Below are 23,067 nucleotides of genomic sequence, written 5' to 3' on the forward strand. Positions count from 1 at the left end.
CATAAAAACCTCACACGTCATCAAGCATATAAAAAAAAATACTAATTATACAACACTGAAAAGTAGCAGGTGCATTAAATAAACCAAATGGCATTATTCTAAAAGTAAAAGTACCAAAGGGGCAAGTGAAGGTGGTCTTCTCTTGATCCTCTAGTGCTATGGCAATTTGATAATAACCAGAGAAGCCATCCAAAAAATAATAAAAAGCATTACCAGCTACTTTTTCTAAAATCTGTTTTAAAAAGGTAATGAAAATTGATCCTTTCAACTAACTGAATTCAACTTTCGATAGTCAACACATATTCTCCAGCCCGTTACCTTCCTAGTCGGGATCAATTCACCATTAGCATTTTCAATAACAGTTAAACTAGATTTTTTTTAGACTACCTGTGTCGGACTTACCCACTTGCTATCGAAGATAGGATAGATAATGTCCACAGTTAACAATTTCAGCACTTCATTCTTCACCACCTCCTTCATGGTAGGATTCAACCTTCACCGTGCATCACAAACTGGTCTTGTATCTCCTTCTAGAAAAATATTGTGGGGACAAATTGAAGGGTCAAGACCTTTGATGTCTACAATAGTTCAGCCTATCACTCCTCGATGATGTTTCAGTACTGTTAATAATTCTACTTCCTGCCTCAAAGTAAGCTAAGAAAAAATGACTGCTAAAAATGTATCCTCAATTAGGCCCAAAAAAATATACTTCAAGTTCACGGGTAGTGGCTTCAACTCTAGTATTGGGATTTCTTCTTCTGATGACTTCATGGCTCCTGGTAAATCAAGAGTTTCAAAGACTGGCCTATGCCATTTACTTGTGTAACTCAGATCTGATAACTGAAGAGACCCAGTTGTCTCTGTCAACTCTAATGATGTAGGAATTGTCTCAACAAGAACCAAGATAGATGCACTCAGTTAAGCCATCCTCAGATACACTCTTAGAATCAAATACTGATAACAACTCCAAAACATCAAAATCATACACCATATCAACAGTATGCACATCTGAATCGTCGCATCCACTAGGCATCTTGCAAGTATTGAACACACATTCATATCCAATGTCATATTCCCGAAAGTGAGCTTCAGTACTCCACTTCAACAATTGATAAGTGCATTGGAGGTAGCAAGGAATGGGCGTCCAAGGATGACAGTCGCATGTTAAATAGTGGAGACTGACTACTTCATGTCAAAAACTACAAAATCTACTGGGTAGTAAAATTTGTCCACCTGGATCAATACATCTTCAACTATACCCCTCAGCACTTTAACTGATCTGTCAACCAACTGCAGCATGATGTAGGTCTTTTTCAGCTCACCCAATCCCAACTGCTCATACACTGAGAATGGTAGCAAGTTCATAATACTCCCCAAATCAAGTAGAGCTCTCCCAATGTGTGACTCACCAATCATAATGGAAATGTGGGGAGAGCCGGGATCTCTAAACTTCTGAGGAGTCTCGTTCAATATCAGTGCACTAACTTGCCCTGTTAGGAAAGCTTTCTTCTTCACATTCAGCTTCCTCTTCACTGTACACAAGTCCTTCAAAAATTTTGCATACGAAGGCACTTGTTGTAAGGCATCCAAGAGTGGAATATTAATCTTTACTTGCTAGAAAATCTCTTGAATCTCAGTGTGATATTTGTTCTTTTGGCCATTTGCCAATCTCTGAGGATAGGGAACCACAGGTTGGTACCCCCTACTAGTTTCGGCCTATCCACTCATAGGCTTCTTCGACTCTAGCCTCACTTCCTCTGGTTCTTTCTCAGTTTCATCAGTCTTTGTTACATCTTCAGATTTAGAACCAACTACCTGTCTGTCCATGATTATCTCAGGTTGAGAAACTTCCTTCCCACTTCTCAAAGTAACAACAGCTTTCGCTGTCTCAATAACATCCCCTAAGACATTATGCACTTGCTGCTGTTGTTATTGCCTGTATATTTGAGGATTAGGCTGAGGCTGTGCTGGAAATTTTCCCTTCTCTAGAGTACTCAAGGTCGTGCTCATCTTATTAATTGTGATACCCCATTTTTACGTGTATTTTTTATTGAATGAGTATTTTAATTTAATTAAAATATTGGTCCTTTAGTTTTAAATTATCGAATTTTAATTGGATTTATTTAGTTGTGAAATTTATTTTGAGATGCTTTCTTAATATTATTGTTTTGTGTTTAAATTCCTCTTTAATTTGATTTAGTTTATTTTTAAATTTTAAATTTTGTTGTTAGTTTTTACTAATTATTTATTTTATTTTAGCAAGATACCGCGTTTAAATTATTTTATTCAATTTATTGCTTTTAAAATTTTTTTCGTTGGATTAGTTTTTGGACCTTATATGTGAGGATTGTACATCATTTCTTTTCCCCATCATTTCTTTTTATCTTTTTCTTTTTTCTTCTCCCTCTTTCTTTTTTTTTTCCTTTTTCTTTTCTTTCTTCCCATTTTCTCTTTCGGTTTCTCTTTCTCTTTCAGTTTCTCTTTCCCCGCACGACACTCTCTCTCTCTTCCCTCCCATCCATTGCTTTCTTCTAGCCCCAGCACAACCGCTGCGTCGCCGTGACTTGCACCGCCCCCACCATCCTCTTCCCCACTGGTCGGCGCACACCCCTACCAATTTCCAGCCCCTTTGATGCCACCGTTAAGCTGTACGGCTTTTGAGCCGTTCCGCCACCATCATTCCACCTCCGACCACCATTTCTTCAGCACTTCATCATCAACCCCTTGCCGACCTAACCCACCCATTTCCCACTCCAATCCGTTGCCAGCCACCACGAGCTAAACTCCATTTTGACCATTTTTGACTTCCATTGCCATTTTTGCCGCCGCCCAAAGCCAACCACCATTTCCACTAGCTTCACAAACACCTCTAAACCATTCCCTATCAATTCCAAGTCTTAGTTTGTTCCCACTCAAAAGTGAGTATTTTATAACCTACAGCCACAGTGTATTTTACACTATTACGTTGCTTTTCCACCACCTTTTGCAACTCACTAATCCTTTGAAAAGTATTATATAGCGCTGTAAGTATTTTTCAAACCTCCTTTAAGATTTAAATATATTATTGCTTTAACAATATACTATGTTAGTTGGTTGTGCTGGACTGAGTTCGAGGAGTTCGGAGGTCAGATGGATTGGAGGACGGAGTTATTTGTATGTTGGTTGATGTTGAAATTTATTGGATATTTTGTGTCTTGATGTGTGCATTACATAGAGCATGCATGTTCATGTTTGAAAAAAAAAAATTGGATTTTTTGCATAATGGCATGCATGTACATGTGTTGAATATTGAAAACTGGGTTTTCATATGTAAATGGACTTTTGGATGCATGTGTATCACGACCCCAGGTTGAGATGGAACATTATCTCGATGGAGCTCCTCTGTCACTCGGGAGTGCAATATACTGAGTGACGTCTTCTGAGTTGTTGCTAGATGACAATGGGATTAGACGAGATGATAACTCTCTCTTGCCGACTTCATGGCCCTTCTACTGGAGGGGGCTAGAGGATGCTTGGTTACATACGTGCTGGGCATCGCTCGTTACAAAGGCACACGCATGGTCGTTACCCATGGTGTGACAAAGGGAGTCAGGGTGTGCGGATGACCCCTAGGAAAGGTCATGGTGCATACAATTAATGAAAATGGATTTTGAGTTAAGACTTGGATTTTTGGGCCATTTTCTACGAAAATGGTGAGGAAAAGTTTTAAAGGAAAATTTTGAGCCAAATGTGATTTTTGGCATGAGTTGGAAAGGTGCTTTATCCTCATATTAGAAAATGCAGCATATTACCGAGATCCTTACTAAATAAGAAAGTAAGTGCCTTTTAAAGTGTAATATAGTGAAAGCTGCCACTGCAATAATTTTGAATTAGAGTAAGACCATGTTATTATCTTAGATTAGTTGCTGTGATTGAAAATGTTAATGCCTCTTGGTAGTCGATCTTGGAATTCTAACCTTATTCCCATGCACTTGAAGGAAAGCAAATTTTGTTACATGTAATTCTCTTGGTTGATTAACTAAATGGTGTATAAATCTCTCAGTTGATACTAAATTTCATATTAATCTATCTCCAGTGTTCTTAAACTCAACGAGTCTATTTCATGGCATGTGATTCTTAGATTTTGTAAATCTGTAGTGGGTAATTTTATCTTTGCATGAATTTATTCACTTTATTTGCTAAAGACTAGCAAAAAGTTAGTTGGGGGTGTGATAAATAGTCAATTATGTGGTATTAATACTCTTAAATTTCTTGGGTTAAAAGAGCTTTATGTGTTAAAATAAGTGTATTAATTGGATAATGTGATTTAACTTTGTTTGGCATGTGAAATGATTTTCTTGTCTCTAATTAAATGCAGATGGGCTCATGTAGCTAATGATATTCTAGGATTTATTAAGAGTTAGAACTTGGAAAGAAATTATCACAAGGAAGCCCACGTACAAGAGCTGAAGCCTAAAGCCCATGTGAAGGACTCCACTCTTGACTTGCATAGTCCAAGTAATCCATATAAGATCGGATGCTAGCCTAGATCAACGTGTATTCAATGTCCCGACATCTTCACAAGTTGCAGCAATATGGGTTGAAAATGATTACATAAATCAACTGAGAGGGAGAGATATTTTTGTCGTTAATCATTATGGAAGAAGTCATATAGTTCAGTATTATATGCTTGCTATGACCCACTTCAATATCCGTTGTTATTTCCTCTTGACCATGTTGGTTGGCATGCATAAATGCATTAAAAGGATTAGTAAAAGAAGCAGATCAATATGTAATGAAACAATCCAATCAATAGATCCCCACCAATAAATGTCTGATGAAGAATTACTTACAAGAGAATAGCAACGTTAGAGTGTAATCTCAATCTTCCTATTTTGTATTTAGTTTGTAAACATCCGATTTTATAATCTTTAATTTCTTTTCAACTTTTGTAGCATTAAAAAAAAAGGGGGACCCATTTGTTTTGTGTCGTGAATATTATTGCTACAAATTACAAATTAGAGAAAACGTCAGATCAATTGTGTTACTATCTGGTCGTCTGTTGCAACAATTTATTGTTGATATATATGTTAAGATCGAGACGTCAAGACTAGATTATTTTCATAGCAAATAACAGTATATTCGATTTGAGTTATATCAAGGTATTATTGATACCATTACACTTAGAAAAACTAATGCTTCTAATGTTGAAAAATGAATTATTCTACCTTCGTCATTTATTGGGGGTCCAAGAGATATGCGAAAAAGGTATATGGAAGCAATGAATGTAGTTCAACGTTATGGTAAACCAGACTTTTTTTTTTTTTTTTTACAATGATATGCAATCCAAACTAGTAAGAAAAGTGCCAAAGTCGTCTAGATTTGGTTCCTTGGATCTTTTATGCAAAATTAGAAGAATTAAAGGATCAATTATTCAAGCGAAAAATATTTAAAAATATCTAAGCATATGTCTATGTTATTGAGCTCCAAACAAGAGGGTTTTCACAAGCGCATTTTTTACTTATATTAGATACAGATGGGAAACTCTATGCACCTGAATCTTTTGATGAGATTATATCAGTAGAAATACTTGATAAAAATACTAATTTGCACTTGCATAACGCCGTTTTCAAGCATATGATGCATGAACCATGTGGAGTGTTGAATCCAACAAATGTTTGCATGAAAAAAAAATGGTTCTTGCAAAAGCCATTATCCAAAAAATTTTACATCGAGCACAATTGTAGAAAACGATTACTTCCCAATATATAAGCATTTTGACAATGGACTAAATGTCAAATCATGTAAGATGACTTTTATCGTTTAAAGATCTGAGAACAATTAATAATGTTGTGGCTCCAACATTCCGTGAGGCAACAACTATGTATGGTTTGTTATAGAGAGACAACCGTTTAGAATATTGTTTACATGAAGTATCTATATATCAAATGCCATCCAGTTTGAGAGGGCTTTCTGCAACTATCTTGGTTTATTGTAATCCAACCAATCCAAGAGAGCTATGGGAACGTTTTGAGCAAGGTATGTCAGCCGATTTTAGGTTGATTGAAGATTCTATATTCAATGTAAGAATTGAAGTTTTACACTCAATCTCTTTTACACTTGAATCAATGAGGAAAAACATTAATTCGTTCCATCTTCTTAATGACGTTATTTGTTTTAATGAAGACCAATTCAAATCTAGGGACATTGATGACAAATTGGCTATTGAAATTTTAGAAGAAGGTATTACTGCATTAGAAGCCCTTAATAGTGAACATCAGAATGTCTATAATTTAGTGTTAGAAAAAGTTTTTTCAGACATATTTGCTACATTCTTAGTTGATGGCCCTGGTGGGACAGGGAAGACATTCATGTACAAGGTGCTTCTCGATACAATAAGATCAAGAAAATTTGTAGCACTTGCAACTGGTGTTGCTGCATCCATTCTTCCTGGAGGTCGAACAACACACTCCCGTTTTAAATTCCACTGAATACTGACAAAAATAGTACATTTTGTGTCAATAAAAAAAGTTCTCTAGCAAAACTACTATGTGTATCCAAGTTAATTATATGAGACGAAGCCCCCATGTCAAGAAAACAACACATCGAAGTATTAGATAAAATGCTACGAGACATAAATGACACAGACTTAACATTCGGTGGAAAAGTTATTGTATTCGATGGAGATTTTTGCAAATTCTTACCTATGGTTTGTAAAGGAAAAAGACAATAACAAGTTGGTGCTACTTTAGTTTTTTCCTATTTATGGCCTACATTGATCAAGTTTCGTTTGACTGAAAATATGCAAGCAATGTTGGATCAAGCATTTTCAAAATATGTGTTAGAATTAGGCAATGGAATGCCACCAATTACAATTGATGAAAACATAAAAATTCCTATTGGATAATTTAATAGATGTTGTTTTGCATGATATTCATGAGTATTCAATAAATATTTTAACAATGATGAATCATGCTGACACAAAAAAATAGTTATGTTGATGAAATAAATGTATTACTAATTCATAGATTTCTTGGAGAGCTTCACTAATATTATAGCTTTGCTGAAGTAATAGATGTATCCAAACAATCAGTTATGGATGCTTTTTTAAATAGTCTAACCCTAAATGGACTTCCTCCACATAAATTATTACTGAAAAAAATATCCCATCATGTTGCTTAGAAATATTAATCCTTCAGAAGCACTATGCAACAGAACACATCTCATTTGTCAGGCTTTTGATCGAAATGTCATTGACACAGAAATTGCAGTTTGGCACCATATCGGGAAAAGAGTACTTATTCCACGAATCCCATTCTTACTAGATGTTGATGAGAATAGTGACTTCACATTCAAACGAACTCAATTCCTTATCAGATTAAGCTTTGCAATGATTATAAATAAATCACAAGGCCAAACATTAGATTTTGTTGGGATATATTTATCACAACTTGTTTTCTCACATGGTCAATTATATGTGGCTTTTTCAAGAGCTAAGATAGCATCTACAATAAAGATTTTAATACAACCAATGTCAATTGAATGATCAGAAAAGAACTGCACAAAAAATATCATGTATATGGAATTATTAAAACTAGCATGTTAAAATTAATATTATACGGGTAACTAGATTTAATTCTATTATTTGATTCTCTTTGCAATTTCTTTTTTTAGCATTGGGTTTATTACACTTACACATTTAACATCTTCGTATGTGAACAACTTTAAAGATTGGGACAGTTTATACATTGATAAAAGATATCACTCCAAGTACAAAGAATTAGAAAATAAAAATGATTGTTGCAAACAAGTCACCCAAACGAATAGGCCAACGCTCACCAGTGAAGTATCAAAGCCTAACATTAATTGACCCAAAGGTATTATATTTATTTCTATCTATTGTTTTTTGTTTTTTTTTTCTTTGTATTGCAAACTAGTAAAGGATTTTGCTATTTTTGAATGCTGTCTATTAAGTTTTGTTTTTTTTTTTTCATGGTGTCTTTTGATGTTCAATTCCTTAAATTTTTTTATATTATATAAATGCTGGTTATTTTCCGTTCATTTAGTTCTCTTCTTGTAACACATTTAAAAATATATATTTTTTAAAAACCTTAAAAAAATTTAAAATAAAAAAAAAATTGTTATACTAAATAAATCATTACAATTTCTTATTATAAATTATCCATTACAATTTTTTATATTAAACAAGGAAATTGACTAAAAACTATCAATTATTCATTATAATTTTTTATACTAAACAGGAAAACCGACTATAAGTAATGATGTTCAATAAAGATATTGACTCACAAGATGATACTTTGTACATTTTTTGAACATATTACATTAGCAATACATATGTGAGGCCATTAGATCCAAAGTATAGAATTGAAACACATGAATATCAATGGATTTTAAATTTTAAAACAATAATTGAAAAAGTTTCAAACGATGAAAAAAGTCTATTTCATTACCATGTTCTTAATTAGCTTGTTATTAAAAAATGTTATTTTTATCTACAACATATACAACAATCTAAATACAAACATTACATTGCAAGACTTGTATTAGTTTATAATACTTCAATTTTCTATATATAAATTCTTTAGGTTTTTATTAATCATGCGAAGTTATTAAATATTTATTATGCAAGAGCATTTATCATATATAGAGAATGTTGAAGCACAAGCTTCACAAAAAAGGGGATGACTCAACTTGTTGTAGACCCTAACTAATTCAACCAACAATAGTACAAAAACTTCAATGTCCTCTCAATTGATCCCATACAAGATGACGTAAAATGACAAATGACAGTAGAAAAACCAGAGAACCCACATTTTGAACTAATGTTTTTATTAGACTTGTATTAAACTTGTCCTAAATAAGTTAACTAAAACTATCAATATGATAAATATGTATTAAACTATGTTAAATTTTGAACTAATGTTTTTGTTTTCTAATCTATGCAAACATGTAATTATTATATTCCACTTAGTTATTGTTATCCAAAAATATTTGTAAGAATCAACTTTTTTTTTTACCCTATGCATTAAATTATTGATTAAATTCAAATTTTTATGAAAAATAGCTTATTTTTCTAAAATAACCATTTCACTCTACTAAGCAAACTTGCTTCATATATTGCTTTTGTCCATATATATATATATATTTATACTTTTCATTTCGATCAGCATCAAGCAAGGGTACGTTCAACATGCATCGAGCAGGACTATGAGCTAATAAATTAATATTGTTTGTTATAACATGCATGAATAAACATGATGACAAACACTAAGGTGTGTACACATAGATCTCAAGCAAACTATAGCTTTATTATGCAATCGCTATAAATTAAGTAGGGTAGACCGGCATTTATTTGCACAATTCTTGAACCGGTATATGCAGTATGCATGTTTATGGGGATAACATAAAGCCATTCACCGTCATCCCTCCATCGACGCAAATAGTTTGGCCGGTGATGAAAGAGGCTGCAGGAAGGCAAAGAAATGCCACCAATGAAGACACCTCTTTTGGCTCTCCAACTCTTCCCATTGGGGTTCGAGAGATGATAGCCTTGAACATGTTTTCATCATTAAGATACTACAATGCAAGCATCAAAAAATAAATAAAAAATCTATAGTTAGATATATATATATATATATATATATATAAGTAATTCCTTGAACTCTTACATTTAACAACTAATTAAATCATGTTCATAATATATTATAAATAATTAAATCTATATCTTCTCATCAACTTAAATTTTTAGAATAACTAGTAGTGATTTTATGTGGTTTTAGAGTAGATTATGAGTTCAAACTCTGACTATACATTCTATTTCATCAGTTTAAATTTTTAAAACAAGTAATAATTTATTGAAATAAAACTTAATTAAAGATGAGAAATGAAAGATGAGATGTTGGGAAGTAATTACAGGTTGAGCAAGCGGAGTCGTGGTGAACCAAGGTGCAACACAATTAGTCCTTATATTATCTTTTGCCCACTCGCATGCAAGATTTTTTGTTAGCTGATTCATTGCCCCTGCATACAATTATAGAATTAGTTTAATATATAATTATTGTTAATAATATTGTTCTAATCATGATATCTACAACGAGTTCTGCTAATTACAACTTCGAGTATATATTAGAAATATATATACCTTTGGTGGCGCTATATATGGATCCAACGTTGACTGATACGACGCCACAAACTGAAGAAAGAAACACAATACTTCCGGCTGACGATGCTTTTAGAAGAGGATGTGAAAGTTGGCTCAAGTGATAAGCTGATTCAAAATTAGTGGCCATTAACAGCGAGAAATCTTCCGCTTTGTACTCCGTTGTCGGTTTCGTTTTGTTTGTTCCAACATTGTTAATCTTGATATACATCATAATTCGCCAACCCGACGTCATCATGACCCCACAAGAGCAGATTATATTAATTATTCTAACTTATACGAAAATAAGAAAAGTTTTCAAAAATACATCAGGCACTGTGTGAATAGTACATGCACTTGCTACCTAGATACAAATAATTAGCTGTCAAACATAATGAACGTGTTGATTCTATAGAAAAATGGGTGAAATAAGGTCGGTTTTGATTATTTAATTTAATTATTATAGTTTTTTTAAATTTTTATCTTAAATATAAAATTTAATTTAATTTTTTTAAAATTTTAAAATAAAAATAATAGTAAAAAATTATGTTCTAATATTATTTTATTTAACTTTTTTATTTTTATTTTATCTCATTTCATTTTATTCCTATAATTAAATGGTAAAAGAACATGTCTTTGAATAATATTAAGTATAGTTTCAATTTAAAGACTATATAATGTAAATCTAAATAATTTTATTTTTAAAATTTTTTAAAATTATAAAATATTTTTCTCAAAATATTTTTTTTTATTTAATGAAAAATCTACACGTATAATCCTTTTAAGTGAAAACTATAAATAAAATTTCTCAACTATCTTTTGCATTCAGGACCAGAAGTGACAGGGATATAGGGTATCACGTGGTCCACTTGGACTCCTTTCATTGATGACGTGAGAAATTCACTCTGTGTGCCCTGTGAAACTACTTCGCCCTAGAGTCTACCATTTCGCTCTAACATTATTTTTAGATAATTTTATTTAAAAGATAAATTTATAAATAAATAAATAATTTATTTATTTATATGATTTATTTTAAAGAATTTAATTTAAAAAATAAATTTTAAAATTTAAATTTTATAATTTAAGTGAAATGTATGTTAATATACTTTACAGACAAATTTAAAAATATAATAACTCCTTATATAATAGTTACATCTCCATATCTCCATCAAAGAATTTAAGGAAGATGATGACTTACAAGAATATTGAGTTTGCCATGAAAGAGAGATGAGACAGTGGTAATTAACTTCTGTCGTTCAGATGGAAAAGTTACATCGCATACTGAAACAGTGACTCGAAAACCCTTCTTCTCCCACTCGTGCTTGCATTCATTAAGCTCAGCTTCATTTCGAGAACATGTATGTACAGCCGCACCAAAACGTGCAAGTTCCTCCACAATAGCATGCCTGCAGATCATGATCGCAACAAATAAACTTTTGATCGATTTAATTTGGAATCAAGGAAAACAATCTACTTCGATCCAGGCCAGTGACATAAGGATCAACTCAACTAATTTACTGTGGAGTTTCATATGATACTCGATGCATATAAACACACAACACATATACCAGATAGGCTTACTGTTTTGTGTAATCTGTATTATGTATACCCTAGACATGGACAACACATTTTTCATAAACTCATATTTTTGTAAAATTTAAAAGAAATAGCTCAAAATAGACTATCCAATGGATTATGTATTTTATCATTAATATCCAGTTTGCTACAGTACCACATTTACATTTATGTAACACTCATGTTTACAGTGGCAGAACAAGGAATTCTTTTTTTTTTTTGTTGCATGGGCCAAATTTTCTAATATGCGACACATTGAAATTTAAAAATTATAAAAACATAAATATATATAAAATTAAATTTCAATAATTTGCAATATACACGTAAAAATAAAATATCTTAATATATATTTCAAGTTTTTAACGATAATATTTTATGAAATAATATTTATCTATTATTATTTTTATAATGAAATATTTAAAATTTATTTACTTCATATAAACAATCAGATTTTTAGAATGTCATATTTCATTCTAGTATATATGTAAGTTAATTTATTAAGTTTTATTTAAACTTAAGATATTTTTATGTTATATTAAACATATAATATTATAATAGATATCTTAAATAAGATATATATATATATATATATATATATATATTGCTCAATAAAGTTTAGATGATAAAACTAACTATTTTTCATATAAATCACTAATCTTAAATAGTTTTTCCTATATTTTTAGATTTCAAATTAAGAAACTTAATATTACATAAATAAAAACTTTGAGATCCTTAATAAGTTTATTATTTTTCTTAAACTTAATTTTGATGAGACCACACTCTTGAAAATAAATAATATATATAAATTATACAAAATTTTAAGACTATAGGAATAAAATTGAAAAAACATTTTTAAGTATATTAAAATTTTATAGAATATATAGAGATTATAAACTTTTTTGAAGGGCCATTTTCTAGAGTTATGAAATTATGAATAAAAACTAAAATATATTAAAAATTTTCTATAATTTTCCGTTAGTTTCTATTCTCTTTCCGTTAACTTTTATTTCCGCTAACGTGTATACTAAATGAGAACCTTAAAATCGAGAGAAATACTTTTTACAGTCAGCAGATGCAGTCGGCGTACAGTCGGCTGTAAAAAAAAAATTAATACAAGACTTATATGAAAAAAAAAATTATTTTTATAACTTTTTATAATTCAAGTAAGTCTCCTTGAATATAAAAAAAAATTTTTATAATTTTTTTTATTCATTTCGTACAGCAACTACACACCGACTGCATCTGGCGACTGTATGTAGCAAAGCCCATCGATCCATCTGTACTGATATAAAAACAGCCCACCAATAACTGATGGCCACGTAGGCGGTCCATTAAAAAATGTATTGGACTGCATGGTAGGAGATAGCCAGACCCTCATTTCCTACGCTAAACCCCTCATCTATACACTTTTCCAAAGCCATGACTTCCACAAAGCCTCATATCATACTCCAAAAAATATGCTCCATACCCAAAAACGGAAATCGCACGAGAAGATGCATGTCCAATAAAAAAAAAAAAAAAATCACACAAAAGTAAATCCAAACATAATTTATAATACGTTTAGATCTTAAAAAAAAAAACAAATCTTTTAGTTAGGCAACGAAATCCAACTTCTCCAAACCATGACTTCCACATATCCTTAGATCATAAACAAAAAAATATTCTCCATACTGAGGAACACAAATCGCACAAAAAGATGCATATCCAACCAAAAAAGGGAGAAGAAAAACCCAATATGCAAAAAGATGAACAAGCAAATGTTCAAATATGAGAAATAAACTTTTAAGATTTTTAAGGTTTTGCAGGAAAAAAAATGTGACAAACAAGGAAACATAGAGACAGCGAGATTAAAGAGATGAAGAAGTAGGGATTCTTCTTTGTTTCGTTGAGCGACGCTAGATAAGGCTAGGCAAGGCGACGGTGTCGTGTTGGTGTTGGCGCTGGTGCGGCTGAGTGTAAAGGCAGGAGACGGACAGGTGGAGAGAGAATAGAGAAAAGGATACATAAAGAGAAGGGAGAGAGGCGTGGGGACTGTGGAGGGTTGGTTAGGAGAGAGGGTTTTGTAAGAAAATAAAGGTGTCGGCGTCGAGAGAAAGAAGAGAAATGATATTTATTGTCATGATTATGTAAATAGTATGTAGTCGTTTTGAAAAAAATGAATTAATATAAAATCTATATAAAAAAAAACTACTTTTTTAATCATAAATCTTATTTTTTTTTTAAATTATTACATGATATTTACAATTCTACCACTATTAGTAATATTGCTAAAAAAAATATAGAGGAAGAAAAATAAAAAAAAAACTAGGGTTTAATGTCTGAAGGGTGTCCCATCATCCCTTCAAACTTCTTGTTTCCTTTCTTTATTTCCAAAAGATCCATGTGCAACTGCAGCCAACAAATAAGTGCCAAATCCTCCTGGGTCCCACGTGAACAACAAGCCATTGTGTATGGCATCTGCTTTTTGATCTCATGCGTACGACATCTAAAACCCACTTGCGCATGTTTTGTTTACAGTTTTATCAATTTGGTGGGTCCCACGTATTTCTCATGTGTATATTTTAAAACGAAAACACTACTCTGCCTCCTGCAATGATAAGATGATTTTGAACTAACAATACACTTGATTAATTATTTTTTCACCTATTTTAATAATTTGCAGACCAATAATAAATCTTATGGTTAAGGCTTGGTTCAATAATATAAAAAATGCAATCCTTAAAAATAATTTTGAACATTTAAATTAGGATCAAATGGATTAACTGTCAACAAAAATCATTTCTTAAGGTACAATGGGTCACAATCAGGCAAAAATGATTGGCACGTTGCCCCATTATTAGTATTATAAAAGTTAATATATAAAATAAAAAAATATTTAATAATATATTTTAAAAAATAGGATAAAAAAACTATTATGCTCTAAATGTTCAATGATTCAGGAAGTCTCTCACCCTTCTTTTTAGGTTCAAACTTCAATAATCATTAAAAAGACAAGAAGTTCATTTCTCACTCGTCATCTTTTAGTTTGGGAAAAGAATTTCACTGCCGACGGGAAAACCGCTAGATTTAATTGGCACATATATCCACTAAATCTTGCACATCTATTATTGAGATCATGACTTCGATCGGATTAAAGTTAAAAGTTAGCAAAACGAATGAGAGTTATGAATAAGAAATATGCAGAAGAAACATCCAAACAAGAAGCTTGCATGCATATGATATGAACCGAGATCAACCGCAGAAGATTTGGCTGCTTGGTCGACAGCCGTAGAAATTAGCCGGGATTTTGGGGCTACAGCATGCATGCATGTATTTCCATGGGAAGGAGATCGACGCTCTTAAAGTTCTAAACGCATCAAGGAAACATGGGCATAAGAAAACTCGATATGGCATGCTAGTTAGGCAGCTGATAGAAGATCAAACTAAATATGTAAGTTGAATACTTCATATCTATGATTTTTTTTTTTTTTACTAGTGAACAGATCAAAGAAAACTCGAGCAAAGCCGATCTATATATATATATGTATTTAATCCTAAAAAAATCACACAAACGGAAGAAATATGTTTATATTAAGATAAAGAGGTTTAAAAAGAGAAATTAAAGGGAAAGAGCGAGAGCGCACCCAATTCCTTTTGTTCCGCCCGTGACGAGAGCCGTAGTTCCCTCAAGACTCCATCTGCTTTCAGTCCTACTGCTATCCACTTCTACACCGCCCATCTCTCTATCTCTCTATGATCTCTCGTTCAACCGTACGTGTGGCTCACTGGCTGTGGCTTTTATAGTGTACTTGTAGATCATATATAATTTATGAGAAAGTCTACTCATCTGCCCCTCAAGTCTCCGACACCACACACCAGTGACGTGGCTTTATTTTTTTTATTTTTTTCTCTCTCTACAGTAAAACGTGTGTTTTCTCTTCTTTCTGATTCTCTACTTCCCACGTTTTCACTTTTTCCACAAAGCATCTGATTTGAATTTCTCCTCCCCACGTTTCCACGATTCAGTGCCCCTCCGACGGTGTTGCAGTACGTCTCTACAGTCTTTCACAGAACTCCAATCGACCAAGGAAAGTCAAATGGCATGTTTGCTTTGATGAAGCAGCGGTTATAAAAACTCTCTAAACCAAAAAAATACGATCTAGGAGAATACAAGCCCCTAGAATTAAAAAAAAAAAAATAACAAATCAAAGCAAGGGAAAGCACACCAAGGAGTTAAAAACTGGAAAAAGTTGCCTAGAGTGATGATTACGTGTTAGATCTAGTGCGGTCATCAGCATTTTTAAATCCCTTTACTTGTTGGAATCCCTTCAACACTGGGATATTTTTCACTCTTTCGATTAGAATTTCCTTCTGTTTTGTTTTTGACCGGATTCCATATTTTCCTCTGTGTTTCATTTAATTTTTCTTTCTGTTTCTTCCACCGATTGCTATTCTATTTTTTCAGTCTGAGATTGCGACTGTATTGTCACTGGGTTTGCACGGCTTCTCTTTGCAGCGAATGTTCTCGCTTAATCCGACGAAGGAGAGCAGAGTCGACGAGAAGAGAAAAATGATTCGGTTTTAGGAGGGGAAAAGAAGAATTCGGAAGAGGAAGGGGGGAGAGCAAAGAAACTCACAGAGGAGGAGGGAGGGGAGGGGGGAGCAGAGGAACTCGATTCTCTTTTGGGATTAGACCGTTTTCAAATAAACCGGGTTTGCCACATCATTAAAGTGTGTGGTGTATGTGCCCAAACCGGCCTACGAGTAGAATTTCTCATAATTTATAGAGTGATGTTAGGTAAATTTTAAATTGTACATTTTTTTTTTTAAATGTGGATTTCTCTAAAAATTGAATTTTTTTATTTATATATACTTTTTATAGTGGAATCCACGAATTTTCAGAAAAATTAGGCGGAAGTAGTACAAATAATCATTACCCTTGACCGACCTAAGAGCCGTATTTTTTAAAACTTGAACACATGAAACATATTGAAAATATCTAGCTATATGCTTTTACTCAAAAACACATATATCATTGCTGAGGTGGCAGGAATAAAAGATAAAATAATATTACTTTTTATTATTTTACTTTTGTTAACATGACTTATTTTAATTTTTAAGTGGCTTTGTATAGCAATTACTTAAAATCATGTATTACATAGATCTTATTATCAGTACCGGGTGTCCGCAACATCAAGTTATAAGTTATGTGAAATTTTTCCAGTGATCTGTTTCATTCTAAGATCGGTATGAATATAGAGTTTTGAAGTCAAAAGATTCGATTTTTATAACTCGCTCAAGGACATGCAACTATTCCACTCTTTAAGATTGATTTAAAAGAGAGATTATTAAGATTGAACTAGGAGAGTAAGGAGAAAATTTTCTTGGTTAATGAACTGAATGATAAGTGTGTTTTAGGTACTTAAAGGCGCCACGTCGCATGCAGTACATAATTAATGCAGAAGACAAAGCATATGTACCCCATCTGAGCATGCCATCTGCATGCTTATCTCTAATATTACATATGTGGACCGAAATAGATCCGAAGTACACATGCCTAGCTGTTGACCAATAATTGGAGCATCGCCCAAACCCAGCAACCTAATATCACTTCAATATATGAAGGGATATATATAGCACCATATATTCAGCCAGTTCCTTAGAGCCAACGCATGCACAAATGATCATAAGGGAGTCCAGCAGTTTAGTTTGACGAATAAGTTTGTGACAAATTAAAAACCAAAAGAAGAAGAATAAAGTTCTGTAAAAGATTAAGATTATGCACAAGAAGAGTGCAAACAATTAGCCGAAGGAATTGATATCTGACCTCACAAGTACCGATCAAGCCCTTGCCAACTTGGTCATTCGTGGTAGGGGTGCTACCCGCACCATACGGTGCGGGGTAGGCCCCCCCCCCGCCCCCCGCCCCCCGCCCCTGCATGGGGTGGATGGGGAAAATCCCCCCCGTCCCCTGCCTCCAGTGTGCGGGGGCGGGGTACCCCGTCCCGCATGACGGGGTACGGGTGTGGGGGGCAAGCCGTCCGGCCCCCCGCATCCCTCTTCTGGGCCTTGGGCCCAGAAGCAATTTCTGGGCCATTTTGGGCCCAGAAATCTCAGCAATGGGTCAAAATGGCCCACAAGTATGTATTTTTGGCCCAAAAATACCTTGTAGGCCATTTTGATTTTTCAGCCCATAAAATTATAAGTAAAAAAGGAAAAAAAATTTAAAACCCAGATTAAAAGAAAAAAAAAAGTGTTATGTCTAAGAGTCTAATACGTAATAAGCTAATAATAATAACTAAGCTATTACAAAATTGAAAGGCTAAACAATTACAAAATTACAAACATAAAAGTGTCCAAATGACATTGTATCAACATTACAAATTATTGAATACAAAATTTTTACAAATCAATAAAAATTGATCATTCTAAAGAGGCTTGTCAGCTGTGGCTTATCTTTGAGTCAAGGGGTGTGACAGTTGGAGCGGCCCGGGCTTGAGCACATTTTTATGTTGCAGAGGTGCTAGACGTCTCATGTGTTAGTACAAAAATTAATATTAAAATTAATAACGATGAAATGGAAATGAATATAAAAAAATTAAAATAATAAAATAAAAAATAATTACCAGGTGGTCCAAATCCAGACTGATCACCACCCTCATCGGTCTCCTTAAAATCTAAAATATCCGGAACATGAATATCCTTTCCTATCGTCCAACTCTGTGTGCATATCAATGCCTCTACAGTTGTAGGAGACAATGAACTACGGAAAGGATCCAATATACGACCTCCGGTACTAAAGGCTGACTCTGAGGCAACGGTGCTAATAGGGATGGCCAAAATACAGCGGGCAATCTCAGAAATGATGGGATATTTCTTTGAGGCATTCTTCCACCATCCTAATATATCGAAATGATCATCATCATCTTGGACCATATCCGCTGACAAATAGTTGTCTAACTCATAAACGACCTCCGTAGATTGCTGGACTAGTGTGGGATTCTGTGCGAGGGTCTTAGTCCACGGCATTCTGCGCTTCTTTGTAGGAGGCCCGGTCACAGTGTCTGTGGAAGGAGTTGGGGTCGGTGTATGTGTCTTCGATGTAGTACCACCCTTAATTGCCATAAACTTGTCATACAATTTTTTCAGGGTATCTCGGGCCAATTCACCAATAATGTCAGTCCATACCTGATCGTGAACAAGTCCCAACCCATATAACAAGCCTGAAACTTTCAAACGGGGATCAAGAATAACAGCCACATATAAGAAAATATTCATTCTAGTCAAATCTCCCCAATACTTGTCATATTTTAGCATCATAGTCACTGCCATCCCCCTTATCCTTTCATTAGAACCCCTACGCATATCTTCTAATTTTTCTTTTACCCTACATATTTGTTGACAAAACCCATGGGATGTAGGGTACAAAGAACCAGATATATTCAACGTGACATCATAAAATAATCCAAGAAAATCAACGAAAGTAGAAACTACCACCCAATCATCATCATTAGGCTTTCGTGATCCCCTGTGCTCATCAAAGTATTTGACATATTGGATGTCTTCATCACCCAATAATTGAAAGGCTGCCTTATATTCCTGGGCCGCCTCCAACATCAAGAAGGTTGAGTTCCATCTGGTAGAAACATCAGTACAAAGACCCTTCTTCGATGTTATGCCCGCAGCCTTTGCAGCAACTTTGAATTTCTCCAATCTAGAAGGAGAAGACCTCACCCATTTCACAGCCATTCTAACTCGTGCAACCGAGTCATCAACATCTTTCAACCCCTCAGTCACAATTAAATTCAAAATATGTGCAGCACATCTAACATGCAAGTATTCACCACCGAAGAATGTCTTATTTGCATCTTTAAGATAATTCTTTAGATATCCCAATGCGACATCATTAGACGACGCATTATCAACTGACACAGACAAAACCTTTTCCAACCCCCACTCCTTTATTGCGGCCTCCAATGCCTTCCCAATCGTCTCGCTCTTATGATCAGTTATTTGACAAAATTTAATAATCTTTTTGTGCAGAACCCAATCAGCATCAACAAAATGCACAGTCATCGACATGTAATTCATATTTTGGATAGAAGTCCAAGTATCGGTAGTGAGGCAAACTACCAAACCCGCGAGTTGGCCCCTCAAAACATCTTTATCATGAAGGTACATCTTCTTAATATCCTTTGCCACAGTGTGACGAGAAGGAAGTACAAATCTGGGTTCCAACTCTTGGACAAATTCTTGGAACCCTTTACCCTCCACAAATTGAAAAGGCAGCTCGTTCATGATAATCATACGAGCTAACTTCCTTCTACACTCATCGGGGTTATACTTCGTATATCCCTTCAATGTTGGCCCCCCGGCCCCACTACTCCCATCAGCCATTTTAAAATCTAGTCTAGATTGGCCCTTCTCTACTAAGGATTTTAAAATTGGACTCTTCTTGCATTGTTCTTCTAGATGGACCTTCAGCTGGGATGTACCATATTTCCTATAGTGACATCCATACATTTTCCCACAGTGATTAAATTTAGCTTGTGGGTTGTTGGGGTCCCCACCCTCTAGTTTGGTAAAGTGTTGCCAAACTATAGATACAGGTTTCTTGCCCTGTGTGGGCTTCGGAGCAGGGCAAGGTGTACTCGTTATAGGGGTAGGAGTAGGGTTAGTTTCTGGGGTAGGGGTGTTGGCTGGGGAAGGCGAGCTATCACTGAAATCCGAAGACATTCCTAATTTTCTAACAAAAAAAAAAAATTCAAAGTGCAATCCAACACGATCAGCAAAAACTACATACATAACTTTTAATAGGCATTATTAAAAACTACATACATAAAAACTACACACAATCAGAGTCGAAGAGAGATGCTTCATATTTTTAATAGGCATTATTTTAATAGGCCACTTTAATAGACATTTTTAATAGGCAAAATGACATGTACTTAAATGATTGAATATGTACTTAAATGATTGAATAAAAAAAATTATCATAATTTTAATCACCCAAAATATATCATTGTCAAAAATCACCCAATGATATCATTCAATTAAATGATATGTACTTAAATGATTGAATAAAAAAAGACATTCATGAAGGCCATATTTGATTTTATACTATTTTCAAATTGAGTTTTTTTTAATTTTAATTATCTAATAGTTATAATTATTTAAAACTTTTAAATAAAACAAAAAAACAATGATAATATGCTTCATAGTTTTGTTCTCTCATTTTTACTTTTCATATATTTAATTTTATAAAATTATTTTCTTAATAGTTACTGACATTAATATTAGTATATTGGTATATTTTTAAAATTTTTAAAATCTTGAAAGATGTTTAAAAAATATGAAAAATAAAAAAGATCAAAAAGTGCAAATTTGCCAAAAATCCCATTTCATACTTTCAAGAGCAAAAACCCTAGCCAATGACAAGAAAGATGCCAAAAACCCTGATATAGCCAAAAAGTCCATGATGATTACTATCTCAAACAAGTTTCACAACTCCATAAATTTATATATATGTATATAAATAATTTATATATGTATATAAATATATATATGTATATGATTATTATCTCAAACAAGTTTAGGGTTTTTTTTAAGGGTTTCAATCCATGAAACCCATAAAAAAAAATTAGGGTTTCGGATTGGGGATTGGAACCCCAATCCGAAACCCTAAATTGATTTAAGTTGAAAACCCTAAATCAAAATTAGGGTCCCTAAATTGATTTAGGGGTTTCAATCATTGAAACCCCTAAAAAAAAATTAGGGTTTCGGATTGGGGATTGGAACCCCAATCCGAAACCCTAAATTGATTTAGGTTGAAACCCCTAAATCAAAATTAGGGTCCATAATATGATTGAAACCCCTAAAAACCAATTAGGGTTTCGGATTGGAACCCTAATTTAATTTAGGGTCCCAATCCGAAACCCTAACCCCTAAATTGATTTAGGGGTTTCAATTTAGGGGTTAGGATTTCAATGAAATTTACAACAAAAATGGGCAATCCGAAGTGAAAAAAATGCTTGAAATCCGAAACAATCACACAATTTGACAAATCAACGAATCCACAGCACACAATCCACAAATCCCATCCTCCATCTCCGATTCAACCCCATCCTTCCTCCAATCTCCGATCAAAACTCAAAAAAAAAAAATATATATATATATATATATAATTTAACGGAGAAAAATTAAGAAAATAATACCGTGCATCCGGTGTGAGTCCGGCGTGGCAGAGGGAGGAGGGACGGCGTGCGGCACGACGACTTTGGCTCGGAGAGGAGGGGATTGGGGGTTTCGGAGGGGAGGGGAGGGGAGGGAGTCGGGAGAAGGGTTTGAAGAAGTTTCTGGGTTTCGAACCGGGGGGGGGGGGGGTGTTACGGGTAAGGGGTGCCACTTAAGTGAAACGGCGCCGTTTTGTCATTGCCAAAACGGCGCCGTTTCACTTAAGTTATACTTAAACATATATATATATAATTAATAATATATAATATATATTATATATATTATATATGATGCGGGGCGGGGCGGGGGAAAAACGGACCGGGGAGGGTCCGTCCCCATCCCCCACCTCGCATGGGGTTATCCTTTCCGGGCCGGGGGGCCCCGCCCCGGCCCTGACGGTGCGGATGACCCGCCCCGCCCTATGCGCGGGGGGGGGGGGGGGGGGGGGGGGCGAACGGGGCGGGGCAGCGGGTAACGGGGCCCCGCTGCCCACCCCTAATTCGTGGACTTTGGAATAACAACATGTTACAAGTGAAGGAGACGCTTCTCTAATAAGTGCTGAATGCATCAAGACAAAACGTGTAAAAGAAAACTAGAAGATTAACCAACCCAGCCCGCTGGGAAATAATCACTAAAGGCTGAAGGAAGTTAATATAGAAGGGAAGTTATGTCAAATACGTAAAGGTGAAAGTAACATAAGGCCAATGTATAAGATTTTTCTTGCTTTCTTGTGAGATTCGTTACAATTATATATATAACAAAATGGCGCTATATGTGGATCGATCCAACGTTGCTTGATGCGACTGATCTACAAATTGAAGAAAGAAACACAATGCTTCTAGCTGATGATGCTTTCAGAAGAGGATGTAAAAGTTGGCACAAGTAATAAAATGATTCGAAATTAATTAGTGGCCATTATCAGCGAGAAATCTTCGGCTTTGTACTCCGTTGTTGGTTTCATTTTGTTGGTTCAAACATTGTTAATCTTGATATACATCATAATTCGCCAACCCAACATGATCATGCTCGACAAAAGCAGCTTATATTAATTTATTCCAACTTAAAACGAAAATAAGAAAAGTTTTCAAAAATACATCAAGTACTGTGTGATATTACACTAGCTAAAAAGCTGTCAAACATAT

At 34.2% G+C, this 23,067-nt stretch overlaps 1 protein-coding gene across 2 annotated transcripts; it reads right to left on the reverse strand.

Moving 5' to 3' along the window:
- Positions 1-6,243: 6,243 nt before the first annotated feature.
- Positions 6,244-15,495, reverse strand: LOC122291503 (tropinone reductase homolog At2g29290-like). 2 transcript variants are annotated; one of them, XM_043099236.1, is made up of 5 exons: positions 15,337-15,495; positions 11,337-11,544; positions 10,142-10,358; positions 9,914-10,020; positions 6,244-6,473 (listed from the first exon to the last, which is right to left on the reverse strand). In XM_043099236.1, exons 1-5 carry the CDS (start codon positions 15,429-15,431, stop codon positions 6,381-6,383), a joined length of 720 nt encoding a protein of 239 aa, XP_042955170.1. In that variant the 5' UTR covers positions 15,432-15,495; the 3' UTR covers positions 6,244-6,380. The 2 variants fall into 2 exon arrangements, with proteins under 2 accessions (XP_042955170.1, XP_042955169.1); XM_043099235.1 differs by lacking the exon at positions 6,244-6,473 and adding an exon at positions 9,181-9,576.
- Positions 15,496-23,067: the final 7,572 nt, after the last annotated feature.

The sequence above is a fragment of the Carya illinoinensis genome, chromosome 13 (genome assembly GCF_018687715.1).
Source record: "Carya illinoinensis cultivar Pawnee chromosome 13, C.illinoinensisPawnee_v1, whole genome shotgun sequence".
In the NCBI taxonomy this organism is placed as follows: Eukaryota; Viridiplantae; Streptophyta; class Magnoliopsida; order Fagales; family Juglandaceae; genus Carya; species Carya illinoinensis.

Coding starts and splice junctions, on each gene's coding strand:
- LOC122291503 (XM_043099235.1), bottom strand. CDS start 15,431: ATGGGCGGTGTAGAAGTGGATAGCAGTAGGACTGAAAGCAGATGGAGT. Junction 11,545..15,336: donor GGCGGAACAAAAGGAATTGG/GTGCGCTCTCGC, acceptor CATGATCTGCAG/GCATGCTATTGTGGAGGAAC. Junction 10,359..11,336: donor ATGGCAAACTCAATATTCTT/GTAAGTCATCAT, acceptor ATGTATATCAAG/ATTAACAATGTTGGAACAAA.